Genomic DNA, 21,709 nt, shown 5'->3' with positions numbered 1-21,709 from the left:
GGGCCACAGATTTCCAATTAGACGCTATTTGACATTTAGCCGTATTCAAAATATGTTTAATTAGGGCTCGTTGGTGGCGTGAGGTGTCTGGAATGGGACGGGAAAGTAGTGAGTAAAAGGGCGAGTCCGGGACGGTCAAGTGCGTAACTTCTAAAACCAATTTATGAATTTGTCTCCAATATTGGCGGACCGTTGGACAAGACCACCAAACATGCAACAGGGTCCCTCTGCACCCACACAGTCTCCAGCACTCATCGGAGCACGCGGGATAGATAGAATGTAATCTAGTAGGGACTAGATACCAGCGGTAATACAATTTATAGGAATTTTCAGCTATACGCACTGAGATAGAACTTTTGGTAATTTCCTGTCTAATATCCTCCCATTCCTCCACGGTTAAAATCTCTCCCACCTCCCGTTTCCAGGCCAGCTCATGACTCTCCTTGGGGGGGACATTGTGTGTCAGTAACACCCGGTAAATGCGCGAGAGGAGTCCCTTCGTTGAGCGGGAGCCGCAACACCATATTTCCAGAGGGGTAGCTATAATAGGGTGGGTGGGTTTAGGGAGTGTTCCGTAGAAGTGTCTGATTTGTAAAAATTGGTAGAATACCGAATGGGGAAGCGAGTAGCGGGATTGTAGATTTGCAAAAGATGGGAATGAGGAAAGAGGAGCAATGTCCTGTAGAAAGAGAATATTATGCGCTGTCCAATGGTGAAATGCAGAGTGGTTATTGCCTGGCGGGAAGTGCGCATTGTTCCATAAAGGAGTTAAGTAGGGGTTATGAGAGCGGAGTTGATAAAATCGAGTACAGAAATCCCATATTGACAAGGAAAAGCGCACTGTCGGCAAGAGGAGGTTAGAGGTGGGTCGGGAGCGGGATGGGCACCATAGTAGGGTTGAGGGTGAGAACATACGGAGAGAATGCGCCTCGAGAAAAGTCCACGTTCTCTGTGCCGGAGGTGAGTGCCAGAGAACACAAGAGGCCAAGTGTGTGGCTCGATAGTATCGAATGAGGTCTGGTACACCAAGACCGCCCTCCGAGCGGTGTTGTTGGAGCAGCCGTATCTTAACTCTGGGTTTTTTCCCAGCCCAGATGAAGCTAGATATATCTCGTTGTAGATTCTTCAATATTTTAACTGGGATGTGAATAGGTAGGGTTTGCCATAGGTATAATATCCGTGGCAGTAAATTCATCTTGACTGCCGCGATGCGACCAAACCAAGAAATGAATAATTTATTCCAGGCAGCAAGATCTGCTTTAAGCGAGGATATCAACCGCGGGAAGTTAGCAGCATATAATGATGAATAGGATTTGGTTAGGTGAATGCCTAAATATTTAAGTTTAGTATTTTGCCATTTAAAGGAATGGGAGGAGCGCAAAAGACTGAGGTCCCGTGGAGTGATATGTAGGTCTAAAACCTCTGTTTTGTCAGCATTGAGTTTATAGTTTGAGATGGAGCTATATGTATGGATCTCCTCAAAAAGGTGTTGTATGGAAGTGTGTGGGTCGGTCAGAGTCAGAATGACATCATCTGCATATAGTGCAATTTTATATTCATGGTTGTCCACCAGTATACCTGAGATGTTGGGGTTCAGTCGGATTTTCGCCGCCAGCGGTTCCATCACTAGGGCAAAAAGTAAGGGGGAAAGTGGGCATCCCTGTCGGGTGCCATTTCTGATAGTCAATGGCGGGGAGGTAAGGCCATTAACCAGAATTGACGCTGAAGGGTTAACATAAAGCGAGGTGATGGCATTATAAAATGGACCTTGAATTCCTACAGCCTGTAGGGCTTGCTGTATAAAGGGCCAGGCTACCCTATCAAAGGCCTTCTCCGCATCAAGAGCCACCACCAAAGTTGGGGTGGAGTCCCGATGGGAGAGGTGAATAAGATCTATAAGGCGCCGAGTATTATCAGCAGCCTGACGATTGGGGATGAAGCCTACTTGGTCTGGGTGAATCAATGTGGGAAGATAAGGGGCGAGTCGATTTGCCAGGATTTTAGCGAATAGCTTTAAACCTGTGTTTAATAATGAGATGGGTCTATAGTTTTTCATTTCCAGAGGATCCCGATCAGGCTTGGCGATAACTATGATATTGGCTCTGGTGGTAGCTGCGTCAAGAGAACTCCCCTCCATCAATGAGTTGAACAGTGAATGTAACATAGGAAGAAGGGCTTGGGAAAATTTCTTATAATATATGGCAGTATATCCATCAGGACCTGGTGCGGAAGAGCGGCGAAGTTGCCCAATTGTGATAAGGATTTCCTCGTGGGTAATGGGATCATTGAGTATCTTAAGATCTGCTGTAGATAGTTTCGGTAAGTGACAAGAGGAGAGATAGTGTTGGATAGTTGAGATATGGTGTGGATCGGTAGCGGCCTCAGAGGGGAGGTTATAAAGGGAAGCAAAATATTCCTGGAAGAGGGAGGCCATCACTTTAGGATCGCACGTTGTGGATCCGTCAGGACATCTCAAAGCCAGAATTCGATTGATCGTGCGTTTCTCGCGCAGTCGACGGGCTAATAAAGTATCTGCCTTGTCCGACTTTTCGTAGAACTTTTGGCGGATCCACAATAGTGACTTGATCGTTTTCTTTGTGAGGATTTGGGACAGTTGCCCTTTCAGGGCAAGTATCTTTAGATATAATTTGCGATTGGGGAACCGCTGATGGCGAAGGGTCAGGGAGGTTAATTCAGTCTCTAGGTCCGCGATCCGTTTAGACTCAATCTTCCTCTGAGTCGACGTAAGGCTAATGAGGAGACCCCGCAATGTTACCTTATGTGCTTCCCAGAGGATTGTTGACGAAATGTCGGGGGAGAGGTTATCAGCTAGGAAGTGATGGATCGCGTCTTCTATTTGAGACACATTATCGGGTTTAAGAAGTAGGGACTCATTAAGGCGCCATTTGCGGGAAGTCGGAGGTTTATGGGAGCAAGTGAGATAAAGTAGTATCGCATAATGGTCAGACCAGGTGATCGGGACCACCTGGGCGCCTAGAAGGGATTGAGTGGAGTCCCTATCTACAAAAACGTAGTCAATGCGAGTGTATATATCGTGTTGTGGGGAGTAGTGCGTATAGCCCTTAGCGGAGGGGTAAAGCGTTTTCCAAGCATCATACAAATTGTGTGCAGTGACACAGGTCTGGAGGAGTCGAGACAGTTTCGTGTGGGGAGAGGGCCCAACGCTTGGGCGGGATCTGTCAACATGGGGATCCATTGTAGCATTACAATCACCGGCCACAATAACCCAGGGATTTGAGAATTTAGAGAGGTGGTCAGAGAACGTTTTAAAGAAGGAACCCTGCTGCATGTTTGGAGCGTAAACCGACGCCAAAGTAATGGGAATTTGATTAAGGGAGCCGGAGAGAATCACAAATCTGCCATGGTCATCGAGAATTGTGTCCTGGACAACCAGGGGCAGGTCACGATGGACCAGAATGGCAGTGCCTCTGCGTTTAGCTGACATTGTAGAATAAAAGGCATGAGGATAACGTTTGGAGCTTAGTGAGGGGTGAGGGGCCTTGAAATGGGTCTCCTGTAAGAATATGATATCAGCTTTTTGTCTGGCAAAAAACTGAAACGCCATGGAGCGCTTGGTCGGGGAATTAAGGCCATTGACGGTAATGGATAAGACTTTTAGAGTCATGGGGGTTGAAAGATAGCATAGCTCAATAGAAAGGATAGCCCTTGACTCGGTCGACAATGGGGTATGAAAGAGAGAGAGAAAAGACAATAGAAACAGGTAAGTGAGATCGTGAATACGAACTGAAGGGCTAGACCCTTTCCTAGAAACGGGTTGGGTCCAGGTAGGAAGGGGCTGGCGCCAAGTGGGCAGCCCCTTCGGGGTGTGGGGTCGCACCAATAATAACACATAACAAGGAAGATGAGGAACATACAGAAAAGTATAAGAAAAAAGAGGTACATTCTGCGAACCAGGGTAAGGGAAGCGGGAAATTCAGATCAGGGAGTAAAAAGGAATTAGCAGAGAAGGGAAGACATCACTATCAGTAGTCATGTTAACAATAACAGTACTTGCCTATGTAAATTCAACCAGGACATCTTAAAGTACAACATGAGTGTGGCCTACAACATTGCCCTGATAAGTTAATGGTGGTATATGACTACAATAGTAGCTACAATCGTCACGTCCAGAGTAGGTATCCGAGTGGCCCCTTAGGATCTAACGGCAGATTAGCCTTACCAATTCAAGGCACGAGACCAACACAGAATAAAGGGACCACCCAGAGCCGAGATGCAGGAGGCACAGACTGCGCACAATCGATCCAGCCACCAAACCTAGATGTGGAAAATAATATGATATAAATGGAGGAAAGAAAGACCAGCATAATATTGCATATATATCGAGAATGCATTTAGATGTAAAGTGGACATCTCCTCTATAGCAAGGACCAAGGCAGGTGGGTATACATTGAGATCTAAAAAAGCTATAGGCAACATGCAAAAAGCCATAAATTTGGAACGGATAAACTGGTTGTAGAAGGCCGTGTCGCCCTCTGGAGCAGAGCGGCCCAACAGCCGGCCCACCCCAGAGCACGCGGCCACCACCAAAACAGAATCGTCATGTAGCGTTATTTAGAAATCAGGCAGAACAACCTAAATCACTAAATTTGTCAAACCTCAGATAACCAACATGTAAAACAATATGTCATTAAGCCACTATGACAGTAAATAGGGGAAGGGCCAATATGCAATATCCATTATATCTACTGATCCGAAGAGGGAAATCCATTCGCTCATTTGGTAGACCATTCGGGGGTAGGAGCCCCAGGCCTCCTATGGGAGGTGACAGGGAGTTGCTTTCGGATCTCATCCGGAAGAGACTCAAATATACCCAAGGTTCTGAGGAAGTCATAGCCCTGGGCGGGCGTTTTTATCGAGTGATGAGAGCCATCATTTGTGACGTGTAATTGGAACGGAAAACCCCACTTGTACTTAATGGAGTTATCTCGAAGGACTTTGGTGATAGCGGTAAGGTCCTTGCGTTTTCGAAGCGTGGTGGGGGCTAAGTCCTGGAAGATCTGCAGCTGTGCTCCAGAGTAGAGAACCGTTTGATGTTCCCGGGCCGCCATCATAAACCTCTCTTTCGTTTTGTAATAGTGGAACCGCAGGATGACATCTCTTGGGGGTTGGGTGGGTGGCGGACGTGGGCGCAGGGCTTGGTGTGCTCTATCGAGAAGGAGGAAATCTTTAGAGATCTCGGGAATCATGGTCTGCAGTAGGCCCTCCAGAAAAGCCGGGAGGCCCTCCATAGAAACGCTCTCCGGGATGTTACGGATCCGGACGTTGTTCCGGCGATTCCGGTTGTCCATATCCTCTAAATGGTCCTCATGCTGGGCCATATCCGCACGAATCTCCGATAGCTCCTGTTCGACCACCACCTGGTATTGGCAGACTTCATCCACTTTGCGTTCCAGGGAATCTGTGCGGGTGCCGAGATCAGCGAGTTCAGTTCTAAATTCAGCCAGGATTGATCTTATTTCCGTTTGAATGGTTTTAGTGACGATTGCAACCACATCTTGGGTCGTGAGACCTGACTTCGGAGAAGGCGCATCATCGGCATCCGACATGTGGTCTACATTGGGGGAGCCTCGTGGTGTGACGCCTGCTTTTTCCCATGCCCGGAGAATACTAGGCTTAGCTTGAGCAGGGGTCTTGCGGTTCTTTTGCGACATATCGGAGTGTGAAGATATAGATGGGTGTCCACTAATATTATCGGTTCAGCGGAGCTGATGTCACAATTACGAGATGAGTTGGTGTCAACCCCCAGAGACTTAATGAGTAGTATTAATAATGAGTCCCTTGTCGCAACCTGGTCGCAGAATGATTTAGCATAAAGCAGGCATCATATGAACCTCACATCGTAGTGGTCAAGGTAGGTAGTAATCAAGTGTGGAACAAAACCAGCATTGAAGAATAAGGTAGGTAGCCTCCACTAGTGTCGATCACGGTAGCCAGGTGGAGGGGGGGAAGGAGCACACCAGCTCGGTCACGGACCAGCCAGTAACCGGCCGCAGTGCAGCAGGGCTGGATTAAATGATGTGCGCTTTATCCGGTTGGTGGCACAGTATGGTAGGAAGCCGACCCAGTCGTCCGAGCCCTGGAGGGGGAGGGGAAAGCCGATTCGCCGCTCTATGTAGCTGGAGTGAGCTCCGTGGCTCATGTGAACGTAGAGCCCGAAGGCGTGTGACTCCCCATATTGCCTGACAGTGGGTAGTGTGAGGGTCACAGTGGTGTCCTTATCCAGGGAGCTCCCGGAATCACTGCAAGCCAGGAGGCGGACAGCGGCCGGCGGCAGGTGCGGCAGGTGCGGCGACCGAAGCTCAGAGAGACTGAGCCCAGCGACGGGGGGATTTGGCCGCCGCAGTGACAGGGGACTAGGAGTTAAAGGGAGGGGGGCAGCAGCTCACCCAGTCGGAGTCCCGCCGTCACACGAGCTCCGCAGTTGAAGGCAAGACGGCCGCCGCTCCGTTCCCGTCTCAATAGGCCGCGTCCCCCGCTCCGTGTCCCGCGCTCCGGGGTTCTAGTGCGGCAGGCAGGGGGCTGTAGGAGCTACCAAGCTCGTCGCCAGAGGTCCCCCAGGGATCTGAAAGAGCTCCGTGGAGTCAGCTGTATGGTCCCGGATCTTCGGCCTGGCCACGGTCTCAGCTCCAGGTCCCGGCTTCACGCTGAGGGAAAGGCCGCAATCCGCGGGAGGGCTGAGAAGCGCTCCCCGACTCCTCGGCACCCCCCCCCCCCCCCCTGCGATCGCGAGGAGAAAGGACAGGTGTGAGGACCCCCGTAGAAATGTACCTAGGCTCCCGCCTCCAGGTGTATCGCTGGCGTGGCTGTGCAGGGAGGTAAAATGGCCGCCGCTGCAAGGCACTCACCGCCGGAGGAGATAGTGCTTGTTCTTCCGCTCCCAGTCTCCAGCCGAGACGACCGCCAGCACGGAGGATCGAGGCAGTAGGTCCCAGGCAGCGGGAGGGGAGGGGGTTAGAGATATCCGACACCCGCGCGCCGCTCCGTTCTCGGCCCCGGAGGTGATGCAATATCGAGGCCCCGGCTTCACATGTGGGGGAGGGCCGCAATCCGCAAAGACAGTCAGAGCTGTCTTCTGACTCCGCAGCTCGCTTCCCCAGAGCAGGATCACAAGGAGAGAGGCGGTGAGGCACAAGCAGGGAGATTCAGGGCACCGAACGGGGAATTATAGGGCTTTCTGCAGACTTGCAGGCTGGAGCCCATGTATAGTGCAGCTTCCTCTATTGCTAGCCAGGCCACGCCCCCCTTTTTTCCTAGTTTTTGTTGACACTGTACAGCTTGAATAATATGTACACATAATTATTCTACTTTAAGAATCCATAGTTTTTAGGAGTTTACTGTCAATGCTGCTCTGTTCCTGTATGTACTTTCCTGTGGTATCCTCCATTTATAATAACTTTCAAGGGTATGCTCTTTGTTTTGCAAATGTATAGTTTGGTAATTGGAATAAATTATGTAAAAGAATGGAAGGTGCAAGGCAAAATTTTAATTCCATGGCCAGTGTTCAATTATTTCACTCCTGTAATTAAAACTTCTGTCTAAACCTGGTATGCCCACTTTTTCATATTATTTGCTTGGAGTATTTAAATAATAATAATAATAATAATAATAATTTTATTTATATAGCGCTGTTCTCCAATAGGACTTAAGGCACGTAACAGAATTCATTAAATTGATTTGTTTTATTGCATTTACTGTATATGAAATTAGACAGTGCCATTACTCAATATTCAATTGAGTCATTGTTATTATGGGTAATCATTCTTATTGTGTTTATTTTAGAAGTAATTACTTTTTTTTTTTTTTTATTACAAAACAATTATTTAATACAGAATCAAAAATTGTAAAGAAATCCCGCACTAGAGATACAGTCTACTTAATTGCATTTAATGTGAAAAGATATATTATCCAGGGAAATTACCAAACATTTTTTAAAAATTCAAAGGGTCAGAGAGATCCTTTAAACACAGGTTAGAACTGGGTGCTACCCACTGAGTCAAATATGAAGATAATACCAAAGTTATTATCTAAAACAATTATTTAGCCACTGTCACAAAACTGCAGAGGACTGTGGATATATAAATATTAGCTAGTATTTGTGACCTTCTGCACTGACTCCTAGTGTGATTGGCTGGTAGCGAAATTAAAATAGAAAAGTCAGCAAACCCAGTTCTTTACACTAGAGGTCACGGATTAGCCACAGGAATGTTGCAGAGGACAATCACAAGCAAAGTGGAAGTCGAAACACTGGGAGGTGTCTGATGAGCCAGTAATATAGAGAGAAGTCATTGGAGCACGCACTCAGATATTAATACAAGGTAGCTGGAGCATGTTAGTGAGTCAAATACTCTGGCACCTTGCTGCAATCAGAGTGCAGTTTAATTGCTGTTTAGCTAGGGAAGCCTTGTTTGAATTGCTCTTCTCTTCTCATACAAACACTTCAGTCCCTAGGTCTTCAGGACATCGCCCTTTCTTGGTTCTCATCCTAGCTATTTAATCGCTCTTTCAGTGTTTGCTTCTTTGATTCCACCTCTTCCTCACTACCTCTATCTTTTCTCAATATATACCTCATCTCTTGGTAAATTAATCAGCTCCTTCAGATTTCAGTATCATTTGTATGCTGATGATGCTCATATCTACCTATCCTCCCCAGATTTGTCACCATCTGTATTGGTCTGTGTCACTGAATGCTTTTCTGCCATTTCACCTTGGATGTCATCTTGCCACCTCAAACTCAACATTTCCAAAACAAAATTAATTATATTCCCACCAGCCAAGAGTAGTTACCAACCTGATATCTCCATAACTGTTGACCACTTGACAATCTATCCTACCCGACAAGCTCTCTGTTTAGGTGTCATCCTTAACTTTGAATTGTCATTTGTTCCCCACATTCAGTCTGTCTCTAAATCATGTTACATGCATCTAAAAAACAAATCCAAATTATGACCGTATCTTACACAAGACACTGCAAAAACTCTAATCCATGCTCTCATTATCTCTTGCATTGATTATTGCAATAGTTTCCTTACTGGTTTTCTCAAGAAAAGACTCTCACCATTACAATCCAATTTGTATGCAGCTGCAAGGCTAATCTTCCTAGCAAAACATTCATCGTCTGCAGATCTACTCTGTCAGTTCCTCCATTGGTTGCCCATATTCTACTGTATTAAATTTAAAATACTTCTACTCACATATAAAGCTATTAACCAAACTACACCAACATACAGATGGGTCCACATTTAACTTGACTTCTTTGCTGCGCCTAGGCACACCATGGTTTATTAACATTAGCCTTTCATCTATTGTTCTCAGCTGCAATACAATACAGAGAACAATACAGCAGGGGATTAAGGGGGTAATTCTGAGTTGATCACAGGAGCAAGTTTGTTAGCAATTGGGCAAAACCATGTGCACTGCAGGTGGGGCAGATATAACATTTGCAGAGAGAGTTAGATTTGGGTGGGTTATATTGTTTCTGTGTAGGGTAAATATTGCCTGCTTTATTTGTACACTGCTACTTAGATTTCCGTTTGAACACACCCCACCCAAATCTAACTCTCTCTGCACATGTTATATCTGTCCCCCCTGCAGTGCACATGGTTTTGCCCAACTGCTAACAAATTTGCTGCTGTGATCAACTCAGAATTAGGCCCTAAGTCATTACAGCAGGGAATTAAATCTGACTGACCTAGCTCAGTTAATCCTATTAAAGGCCAATATAAACATGGGTCCATCTGTATATCTCTTCACTTATCTCAATATATCTTCCAACTCCCCCTCTCTGCTCTGCACAAGATCTGCGTCTCTTATCTGCACGGATCTCTCGCTCCCATTCACAATTGCAGGACTTTCTTGAGGCAGCACCCACCCTATGGAATGCCCTCCCACGTACGATAAGAGTCTCCACTAGCCTCCAAACTTTAAAGTGTTCCCTGAAAACTTACCTCTTCAGACAAGCCTATCAAATTCCTGAACCACCGACAAAACCTTCAGAAGCATTCATATCTAATTACATCCCATCAAGACTGTCTTTGCAATCTGGTGGGACAGCTATGCTATAGATAATGCCTATCATTGTGCATCCATCCTAATTCCCTATAGATTGTAAACTTGGAAGCAGGGCTTTCCTACCTCTATGTCTGTCTGTTATTACTCAGTTTGTCTTATCACTGTTGTTTCCAATTGTAAAGCGCAACGGAATATACTGCGCTATATAAGAATCTGTAATTAAATTAATAAATAATCACCTGCCTCTGTGATGTTATTGGTCACATGACCAACATGACAAAGCCTTAGCAGTTTTGAATTCCTGCTCCCAGGAGACCCCACAGTAAGCATTGATCCAACACATTTCGTATCACACTCCTACAGGGATGTGGTTCACATCCCTGATAAAGTGTGATCCGAAATGCATTGAAGGTTTCCTGTTGGTATCCTGTCACCGCCCATTTTGGAAGATTCAACACAACTGGAGCTCCTACTCCGTAGGTGGTTGTAACGTGTATTCCATCTTTTCCTCTTGGAATTTGGTGAATTATATGTGATGCATTTTCTTATTTACATGTAATGGGTTTTTAATCCCTTGTTATTATCATTAAAACATTTTTAAATACTACACTATGCTATCTCATGGTGTTATTGGTGCTGGGATTTATTGCAGACTTGCTGATACTCTCTAGTCCTTGGAATCAATCCACATACCATTGCTGTGAATACTACAATTAATTGAAGGGAGTGAAATCAGATACTGTAAGCCTGTCTTAATTATTTTGAAGTACACATAATATATGCAGTTTATTAACATTTTATTGTCTGGTGAAATTACTACATTAGGAGTGCCTTCCTTGTGATTTTTATATTCGTGCTGACAAAGATCTGGCAGAAAGAGAGGCTAATAATATTGTGATTATTACATACTGTACTGTATATAGTATTCATTAGCGCACCAAGGGTTTGTTTTGTTTATAGCAATAAAAGAGAATTTATTCTAAGGAAGCTCAGACGCTAATGTTCTAAACTGAGCAGCATATTGACCCTCTCATTGGGTGCCATATATGAGATGAAGAATTCTGCAAAGAGCAGATGATACACATAACTTGCTATTATATACAAGTGGGTCTTCTCTTGCACATAGTGGGTAATCCCAGGCCAAAGCCTGTCTTGTAAGTGACATAGTAACTAAGGTTGAAAAAAGACAATTGTCCATCGAGTTCAACCTATTTGTGGTCTCCTATGCAGTCATATTATAGGACTAGTTATTTTTATGTTAGTACTAGTTATATTAACTATAATGCGTGCCTACGCACCATAACCAGTGGCGGATCTAGACTTAACTTTTAGGGGGGGGGGCGGTTTATGAATTATGACTCCTCCCCCTAATCATAGCTCCTCCCGCTTAGAGATGCCCTTCCCGTTTGCTTCTAACATTTACTATTGTTGCCATTACTAATAAAATGTTGCCAGTTAGTGGAGAGAACCCTGCGCACTGGTGATACAGACTGGCGAATCACCACTCCTGCATAGCACACAGAAAGAGCCGAAATTCACATTATAGCACACTGTATGAGCCGAAATTCACATTATACCACACAGAATGAGCTAAAATTCACATTATAGCACACAGAATGAGCCGAAATTCACATTATATCACACAGAATGAGCCGAAATTCACATTATAGCACACAAAATGAGCCGAAATTCACATTATAGCACACAAAATGAGCCGAAATTCACATTATAGCACACAAAATGAGCCGAAATTCACATTATAGCACTCAAAATGAGCCAAAATTGAAATTCACATTATAGCACATAGAATGAGCCAAAATTTACATTATAGCACATACAATGAGCCGAAATTCACATCAGATCCACAAAATGACCCCAGTGTTGCCAGATACATATGTCCCCAGCGGTGCCAGATACATATGCCCCCAGCGGTGCCAGATACATATGCCCCCAGCGGTGCCAGATACATATGCCCCCAGCGGTGCCAGATACACAAATGCCCCCAGCGGTGCCAGATACACAAATGCCCCCAGCGGTGCCAGATACACAAATGCCCCCAGTGGTGCCAGAATACAAATATGCCACCAGCGGTGCCAGATACACAAATGCCCCCAGTGGTGCCAGAATACAAATGCCTCCAGTGGTGCCAGAATACAAATGCCCCCAGTGGTGCCAGATACATATTCCCCCAGTGGTGCTTACCCTCCTGCTGCCAGTGCCACTGCCGCCGATTCCCGTCTCTGATGCTGAGGGGGAGCGAGCGCACCGCGCGTCTCTTCTGTGCCTCCCTTCACTGAGTCCATGTCTCCCGCGGCCATTTGAAATATAGCGCCGGCTTGTGAGCCAATCAAAGCTCACGGGCCGGCAGCCAATCAAGAGCCGGTCCGTGAGCTCTGATTGGCTGACAGCCACAGACATTTAAAATGACTGCCGGAGACGGGGACACAGTGGGCAGGAGGAGACGGGAATCGGCGGCAGCAGCAGGTGTGTGTGCGGGGGGGGGGGTGCCTGTGCGCACCAGGCAACCCCCGTGCGCACGCCTACAATGTCACTCTTCCGCTCTGTCTCCCCTTCCCCCGCCACGCTGCATGGCTCTCCAGTCCGGCACCGTGGCGGGACCCGGCCATCCATCCCGGTGCCGGTATGTGTAGGGGGGGCGTTCGCCCTAATCGCCCCCCGCTAAATCCGCCACTGACCATAACCCTTAATATCTTTATCCAATAGGAATTTATCAAACCCATTCTTAAAGGTGTTAACCAAGTCCGCCATTACTACTCTCTTAGGCAGGGAATTCCAAACACGTATTGTCCTTACTGTGAAAAAACCTTTTCGCCTCAATGTGCGGATACTCCTCTCCTCTAACCTAAGCGAGTGACCACGTGTCCTCTGTGCTGATCTTATATAAAACAGGTCCCTCCCAAGCTCTGTGTATTGACCCCTTATAATTATATTTGTAGATGTTGATCATGTCCCCTCTTAGTCTCCTCTTTTCCAATGTAAACATACCTAGCCTTGCAAGCCTTTGCTCGTATTCCAGCGTCTCCATGCCCTTGATTAGTTTGGTCGCCCACCTCTGAACCTTTTCTAGCTCCAGGATATCCTTTTTGTAATATGGTGCCCAAAATTGCACACAGTATTCAAGATGTGGCCTCACTAGTGATTTATATAATGGGAGTATAATACTCTCGTCCCTAGCATCAATTCCCCGTTTTATGCATGCTAATATCTTATTAGCCTTCTTTGCTGCACTCCTACTTTGAGTGCTGCTGCTTTATTTGTTATCTATGTGAACCCCTGAGTGTAAACTGTATCTGACCTCTACTTTTAGTTCAGGGAAAATTTACTTTTAGTGCAGGCAAATGTGGCATAAATTTAAATTGTATACAGCATACGTGCAAGCTTAAGAATCTCCATCAAATTTGGTGGACTGGCGATCTGTGTCTGGATTAGAGTTTGTGACTGTTTCAGATTCAGGCAGTGCATAAATGGGTTGCTCAAGGATCTGTAAGCAGTGCGTAATCTGTACTTGATAATTTTCTTGTTTATTAAAACAAGTCACCAGATGCTCCAGAAGTTATTTAGAAAAAGGAATACAAGTAGAATGCATTCTTTTTAGCCAGAGTACACTCCCACAAAACTAGAGGATTCTGAATTCTTAAACTATCACATAGTATTTGCGCACCCAGATGTGCGGCCTAACACACCAGTGGTATTCACCAAGGATCCCTGCAAGGAGGTTTGCAATACATACGACCTCAGAAGTTCAAAAATTGCATTTGTAATTGAGTTGATTAATGAGTATGTTGGCTGTATCATGGGCATTCCCAGTGTAGAAAAGATCCAACAGTGGGGCTGATTCCCAGCGGAAATACATAGCAGATACCATGCCCACATGGGCCAAAGCCAAGTACTAAAGATTCCCGCTACATCCTGTATTATCTATACCTCCACAGGTCCTGAAAATGTCGTTATTTCCAGCCACTCTGTATGGCACAGTGTTTTCACTTGTTTTAATTTCGGAAGGTAACTGATTTGGTTGGTTTGTTTCTTGTACAGTACATTAACATACAGTAAGATTTTGTTATTTTTGCTTTTCCAGGTAACCTGCAGAGCAATTGGCATTGGAGCATATTTGGTGAGGTTGGGTCAAAGAACAATTCAGGTTGAGAACTCACATATCATATTGACAGGAGCTGGAGCATTGAACAAGGTAAGCACCAATTTTTCATACATGCTCTTTCTGGATTGTTTAATATTACAAGATTTAATTAGATTTATAAGGTACTTGGAGAACTGATCCTTGACAGGTAAATACTTTGCTATATACCGTAGCATTCATATCCACAGGAGACCACACCTTTCTGACTTTTCCCTGAGCACTGGGATGAGTAATATCTTTGAGCATTGACTTGTTGCCCACTATTAAAAGAAAATACAGATGATCCTTTTGTTTTGAAACTACTTGAACTATGATAACACTTGGCTTATATACTTGAACTATAAAGTAATTTATTCATATATATTACTAAAATTTGTTACCTGCAGAAGAATATTGCCATGATTCCATTGGTGGAGTCACTTGATTTTAGATTTTTTAGATCTGGTTCCCCAAAATATAAACTCAGTTTACATAGTGGTATGGCAAAAAAATTATTGGTAGCTGGTGGTGAATATAGGAGCAGGTTGGTAAAAGTAGGAATTGTTTAATATAAACATTAAATTGTAAATGAAGAGTAATAAATGAAAATTACTTTAGTAATAATTAATGTGTATTATTTTAAGAATGAGATACTGTATGCAAACCTGTATGTCCTCTTATATCAGCAATAAAAATTAATGGGATTGACATAATTATTGACATCCTGCTTTTTAGATTGTGTTTGGGGTCATTATCCTTCTGGAAGATTCATGACCTCCAAAGTTGACACTGGTTTCAGCATTACACTCAGGAATAGACTGGTTATTCTCCAGAATGTATGATGCCATGGAAATGATAGAGGCACCCAGAACATTCTCTGGCTTTACGTCTTTTATTCATTCTCATTGCATCATAGCGACATAGAACAGGAGGATGCATTCTTTTCTGTACACATTCAATTAGTGTTTTTTATATTGCAACCACCAAAGTGAAGCAGAAAAATGAGCTTTAAATGATTTTTAACTACTTCATTTTGTATGTGTTTTTAAGGATTTATTTATAAAATAGTCAAAGACTATTTGTGTTTTATACCATTGCAAACACAGCAATTACTTACGTGGATCCCAAAATATTATGTTCATTTTAACAGTTTTCTATTGAGTGGTGCATTAGTACAAAAGACAAAAACTAGTAGAAGGGCCAGCATAGGTCACCCAATATAAAGTCACCATGTCAGATCATAGTCCCTGGGAAACTACTGTAACAAATTGACTAGATAGGGTACCTTATAATAAATGTAAATACTGGGGCAGTATCATCTCTTTGGCTTGTTCACATCTTGGATATGAAATGTAATCCAGATGGCTGGTTTGTGCTTAGAGGTGAGTGAGATTGTGTTTTGTGGTGGAACAGTCCATTTTGCAGCGATGTGAAGTTTTGGAGATGCTCTCTTCGCATTCCACTTTTTCTGTTGCCTTTACTCTGAGTGCTATTTTCCCGCTTTTTGTAATTTCTTATTTTGCTGAATATATGGTTTATGAATGCTTCTGTGGTGATGATTCAGTGCTTTTAATTTTGTGATTATTATGGGACTGTTAACACTTGCGTCAAGATTCTTCCAGGGTATGGTGATGCAGTCTACTCGTTCTGATTTTATTTACCATGCTTAGGAATGTCATTCCACATTTACTATAATTTAAAAAAAAAAATCACCCATATCTGCTGGGAATACTGAAAGCCCAATATCTTGAAATGTTAGTAGGGAGATCCTTCTCTTACTTAAGGTTTTGGAAGAAGTCAAGCAAGCCGTCATATAGGATGGCAGAACTGTAAGATGAATAACTGAATAAAGTTATTATTATTATTTATTTATTTATTTTTAAACTAATTTAAAGAAAGACAAACGTGAAAAATTTAGCAAAAAAACTTTTGTTGTGCTCATATGCAATAAAATCTTATAATGTAACCATCAATGACTCTAATAGTCTTGAAAGTGAAGTCTGTTTTTGTTCTGTTCCTTGTTGTGCTCATAAAAGAAAAAAACAAAGAACAAGAAGGTAGGTGTGAGTTTTCTAAAACACAGTCCTCTTTACATAATAGTATATTTTACGTCAATAAATAGGATGTGGGCCTTTATTCCATTAAGGATCACCGTTGTGTTCATATGCTCAATCCTGCTCACATGTATGCTTATATTCATACAAACAGTAAAAACATATCAAGGTATCTTTTCCGATGGTACAATTAGACAGAAGTCATCTATTAAACATTCAATCATAAATAATACCACACAAGAAGGTGCTCACATGTGTGCTTACTTGTAAATAAGCATTCTGTTCTTACAGCGGTTTCTTTGCCACCTCTTTTGTCCTCTCCTCCTTTGTCCTCTGCTCGGTATTAAGCACAAATGTGAAAGATGGTACAAGTAATCAAAAATGGTTTATTCCACAAAAGCAATGATACATAAAAAAGCTTATATATATATATATATATATATAAAAACTTCCTTTAAAAGATGACCAAATTAATTTGTTCTATTACTGTTGTTCTAATTGTAAAGCGCAACGGAATATGCTGCGCAATATAAGAAACTCCTAATAAATAAATACATTTGTGTAACAGACCTCCATACCAATTAGACTGATGTGCATAGAAAACCACATGGGAAAAAGAAAAACAGTACCGGGGTATCTCACCATTAGGTCTTTGGATAACTGGTACAGATCATTCCTTTAAACTCTCACATGCCAAACCCAGATTATTCCTTTAAACTCTCACGTTCCACACCTCTGAACTTGGGGACTCTTTATGCTCGTCCCGCTACCGGCATTCTGTCAGGCGGGATGCCGCTGTCCAGATGGGGACAGCCGGCATCCCGCCCAAACGGTAAATCACACTGAATCCATCCCCACAACACTTGTTTGAAGCTTTAGTTGAATGCAAGTGAACAGAAAATAAAAATAAAAGTAAAAAAAAGCAAATAATTATTATAGTGTTCATTAAATACTTAATATTTTGGCACTACATTGTGGTACAGAATAAAAAGATTTACTTAGGTTGATTATATTGATTATATTGCTATGCCAAAACACTAATGCATGGCACACAAAGGATTGTGAAAGAAGTCCATACTATGCATACAGGGGGTTATTCAGACTTGTTAGCAACTGGGCAAAACCATGGTGCACTGCAGGTGGTGCAGATGTAACATGTGCAGAGAGAGTTAGATTTGGGTGGCGTGTGTTCAAACTGAAATCTATGTTGCAGTGTAAAAATATCACAGCCAGTATTTACTATGCACAGAAACAAAATAACCAACCCAAATCTAAATCTCTCTGCACATGTTACATCTGCCCCACCTGCCGTGCAACATGGTTTTGCCCAGTTGCTAACTTTTTTGGTTTGCTAACAACTCTTGGGATCCGGTCTGAAGATCGACAGTGTCTAAGTCGACAATGTTTAGGTCGACCACTATAGGTCGACAGTCACTAGGTCGACATGGATGGAAGGTCGACAGGGTTTCTAGGTCGACAGGTCTAAAGGTCGACATGAGTTTTTCACATTTTTTAATTTTTTCATACTTAACGATCCACGTGGACTACGATTGGAGCGGTAAAGTGTGCCGAGCGAAGCGGCAGCGGAGCGAAGGCACCATGCCCGAAGCATGGCGAGCGAACGCGGTGCACTAATTTGGGATCCCAGGCACTTTACGAAGAAAACGACACCAAAAAAAAAAAAAATCCTCATGTCGACCTTTAGACCTGTCGACCTAGCACATGTCGACCTAGAAACCCTGTCGACCTTCCATCCATGTCGACCTAGTGACTGTTGACCTATAGTGGTCGACCTAAACATTGTTGACCTAGATACTGTCGATAAAACGAACCACACCCCAACTCTTAATAACCCCCACAATCCCAGTGCACACTTTCACAGTTCAGTGTCACCATTAAAAGCTTTACCACAGCATATGCAAACGCTGGGAAGCTTCCAGTTGCAAGGAGACCCCCTCCTCTTGGCCAGATTACTAGAGCTCAGAGGTGTAGCGAGGGTGGCCCTGGTGGAGCGCGAGCTCCGGACGCAGAAAAAGTTAGAGGGTGTGCTGCTGCTTGCCACCGCCCCTACCCACAGGCCACTGTATTGGCAGCCGCAGAGCAGGAGGGGGAAAAGCAGAGGAGCGCACACTGACTTTGAGACTAGGTAGGGAACAGGGCAGGAGATGCTGACACCTGGAACATGCCGGAGCTCTGTTCACCCTCTTTATATGCCTCACTCAAGCCTTCGGCACACACTGACCCTATTTTAATCATGGGGGTGCCCAAAGGAAACTTTCACCCTGAACTCCACAAGGTCTAGATCTGGCCCTGTTACCAATTTAGGATTTTTAATTATTGTTTCTTTTCAAATGTAACATGCCACCACATGTTGCCTAGGCCCCCAATTCATTACAGGGGAGGGGGGTGTTAAAACATAAACTTGCTCCGGGCACCATGGCGCCTAGCTACACCTCTGCTAGAGCTGCCGCCACAACATGCAGTTTAAGGGACAGAGCAGAGCTACTGCACATGCCCAATGGTAGCAGCTTCTTCTGACAAGTTTGCTTTTTGTGTGGATCTGAGCGATCAGTGCACTGGACCGGAGAGTAGCTGCCAGGAAGAAGAGACAGGAGCCTTATCATGAGTTGGGGTAATGTGTTTTTAGAAAGTGCAGTTCTGTCTCCTACTGGTTCTGTTATTTTTGTGTATTTATTTATTACGGCATGTTTATTCTTTCCCTGACCAATTATGTAATTTTAGTCATATTAGTTAAATATGTTTAATACAGCCTACACTTTAGACCACCTATAGTGTTAAATATTAATACTGTATTCCATATTGTATCCAGTGTATAAAAAGACAAATGTGTACATTAATGTCCAAGGTCAGTATTACGTCGCCCACTTGCTCCAATGTTCAGCAGAGTGCAGTGGCGGATCTAGACTTAACTTTTAGGGGGGGCAGTTTAAGAATGATGACTCCTCCCCCTAATCATAGCTCCTCCCACTTAGAAATGCCCCTCCCATTCGCTTCTAAAATTTCCTATTGTTGCCATTACTATTAAAATGTTGCCAGATGTGGAGAGAACCCTGCGCACTGGTGATACAGACTGGCGAATCGCCATTCCTGCATGCATCTGCACATTCGTAGATCACACATGCACAATCGTGCAAGCCAGATTTGGACTACCAGTCCACTTTCAGAGAGAAAAAAGTGAAATACATTTATTTTAGCAGGAAAAAAAGCTTTATATAAATACAAATTTCTTTTAATAGATCCTGTGATGGCATCAGTAATAGGACAACAATGGTATACATTATAGCACACGGTTTAAGCCGAAATTCACATGATTACAGTACACTCTATTAGCCAAAATTCACATTATAGCATTCACATTATAGCATGCAAAATGAGCCGAAATTCACATTATAGCACACAGAATGAGCCAAAAGTCACATTATAGCACGCAGAATGAGCCGAAATTCACATTATAGCACACAGAATGAGCCAAAAGTCACATTATAGCACACAGAATGAGCCAAAAGTCACATTATAGCACACAGACTGAGCCGAAATTCACATTATAGCACACAGAATGAGCCGAAATTCACATTGTAGCACACAGAATGAGCCAAAAGTCACATTATAGCACACAGAATGAGCCAAAAGTCACATTATAGCACACAGACTGAGCCGAAATTCACATTATAGCACACAGAATGAGCCGAAATTCACATTGTAGCACACAGAATGAGCCAAAAGTCACATTATAGCACGCAGAATGAGCCAAAAGTCACATTATAGCACGCAGTATGAGCCGAAATTCACATTATAGCACGCAGAATGAGCCAAAAGTCACATTATAGCACGCAGAATGAGCCGAAATTCACATTATAGCACACAGAATGAGCCAAAAGTCACATTATAGCACACAGAATGAGCCAAAAATCACATTATAGCACACAGAATGAGCCAAAAGTCACATTATAGCACATAGACTGAGCCGAAATTCACATTATAGCACACAGAATGAGCCAAAATTCACATTGTAGCACACAGAATGAGCCAAAAGTCACATTATAGCACGCAGAATGAGCCAAAAGTCACATTATAGCACGCAGAGTGAGCCGAAATTCACATTATAGCACATAGAATGAGCCGAAGTTCACATTATAGAACACAGAATGATCCAAAATTCACATTATAGCAAACAGAATGAGCCGAAATTCACATTATAGCACACAGAATGAGCCAAAATTCACATTATGCCACATGGAATTAGACAAAATTCAGGGAGAGTGACAGCAGGGACATAGGGACAGGGAGAAAGAGAGAGAGACAGGGTGGGATGAAGAGAGGTAAGGGTGGAGGGAAAGGGGGGGTCAGAGAGGGAAAGAAAGAAAGAGACGAGGAAGGGTGCAGAGGGAAAGGGGGGGGGGATAGCAAGAGGGGGGAGAAAGAGACGGAAGGGTGGAGAGGAGGGGGGGACCACATCTGACTGAGACCTATATTTGATAAACTGTATTTTTCGAGTTAGGATGAAAACTAGAATGTACTCACCCTGGGAGGGAGCTGGCAGCCGGGGAGGAAGGAAGTCCAACGGGACGATCCGCGGCTGAATATAGTACAGTGGCTGCTGGTCTCGGGGGAGGGTCCAGCCACCAGGCAGGAAGATCAGGGTCATTGATGCTCAGGGAGGAGTTGAATCTGTGTGACAGCAGCTGCTGATGGGAAGTGTCCTAATCTCCCGCCCGGTAGCCCAATGAGCCCCTATCACCACACTACTGCTACAGGCCCCCCCCAGTGACCTGCCAGGCATTTTGGTTGCCTGATGCCAATAGTGCCTACAGAGACCGATACCGCCCCAACCCTTGCAGCATTGCCTGCACAGTACCCCCCGCAGCACAGCTTAGTTGCTCCCCTGCCTCCAGTCACATCTGTGACTGAGGTAGAGAGTGCAGGTGCCAGCATCGCAGTGGGGTAATCACAACTGTGCACCTCCGGAGCAGAGCTAAATAGTTTACCCCTGCTGCTGGATGAAAGAAATTATAATCTCTTATCTTCTTTCGTCCAGCAGCAGGGGTAAGCTATTTAGCTCTGCTCCGGAGGTGCACAGTTATGATTATCTCACTGCGATGTCGGCACCTGCAATCTCTATCTAATTTAAATGTCCATGCCTCCAACCAACCTTCCTTAGTCTCATTCGGCTCCTCTCCCAGCACACCACAGTGACTGATGATGCAGGAGAGGAGACTTTGGTGAATGCGCTGGAGCTCCGGCACTCGGCGGCTGTCTAATGTGCTCAGTCTGACAGGGCCCGGGCCGGAAGCAGCTGGCGTCACATGTTTAACTGCCCTGTAATGGGGTCCCCTGCGGAGAGCAGCCTGTGTCAGGTGGACGGGTAGCCGCAGCAGAGAGTGCGTGACGTCACTCACTGAGACCTCCTGTGTCTGGCGCACAATGTCGGGCCGGCCCTGCGCTGATG

The 21,709-nt window shown here is 44.3% G+C and overlaps 1 protein-coding gene across 1 annotated transcript in view; it reads left to right on the top strand.

The window, feature by feature from the left end:
- The window catches only part of ACACA (acetyl-CoA carboxylase alpha), an 848,870-nt gene that overhangs the window by 541,604 nt on the left and 285,557 nt on the right, over positions 1 to 21,709 (top strand). The window contains exon 40 of the mRNA XM_063951842.1: positions 14,150 to 14,260. Coding sequence (XP_063807912.1) covers positions 14,150 to 14,260 — 111 coding nt within the window. The remainder of the gene's footprint in view (positions 1 to 14,149; positions 14,261 to 21,709) is intronic.

This window comes from Pseudophryne corroboree, chromosome 2 (assembly GCF_028390025.1).
Source record: "Pseudophryne corroboree isolate aPseCor3 chromosome 2, aPseCor3.hap2, whole genome shotgun sequence".
Taxonomy (NCBI): domain Eukaryota; kingdom Metazoa; phylum Chordata; class Amphibia; order Anura; family Myobatrachidae; genus Pseudophryne; species Pseudophryne corroboree.
Note: the sequence above shows the minus strand (reverse complement) of the source record. Positions and strands in the feature narration are given on the sequence as shown.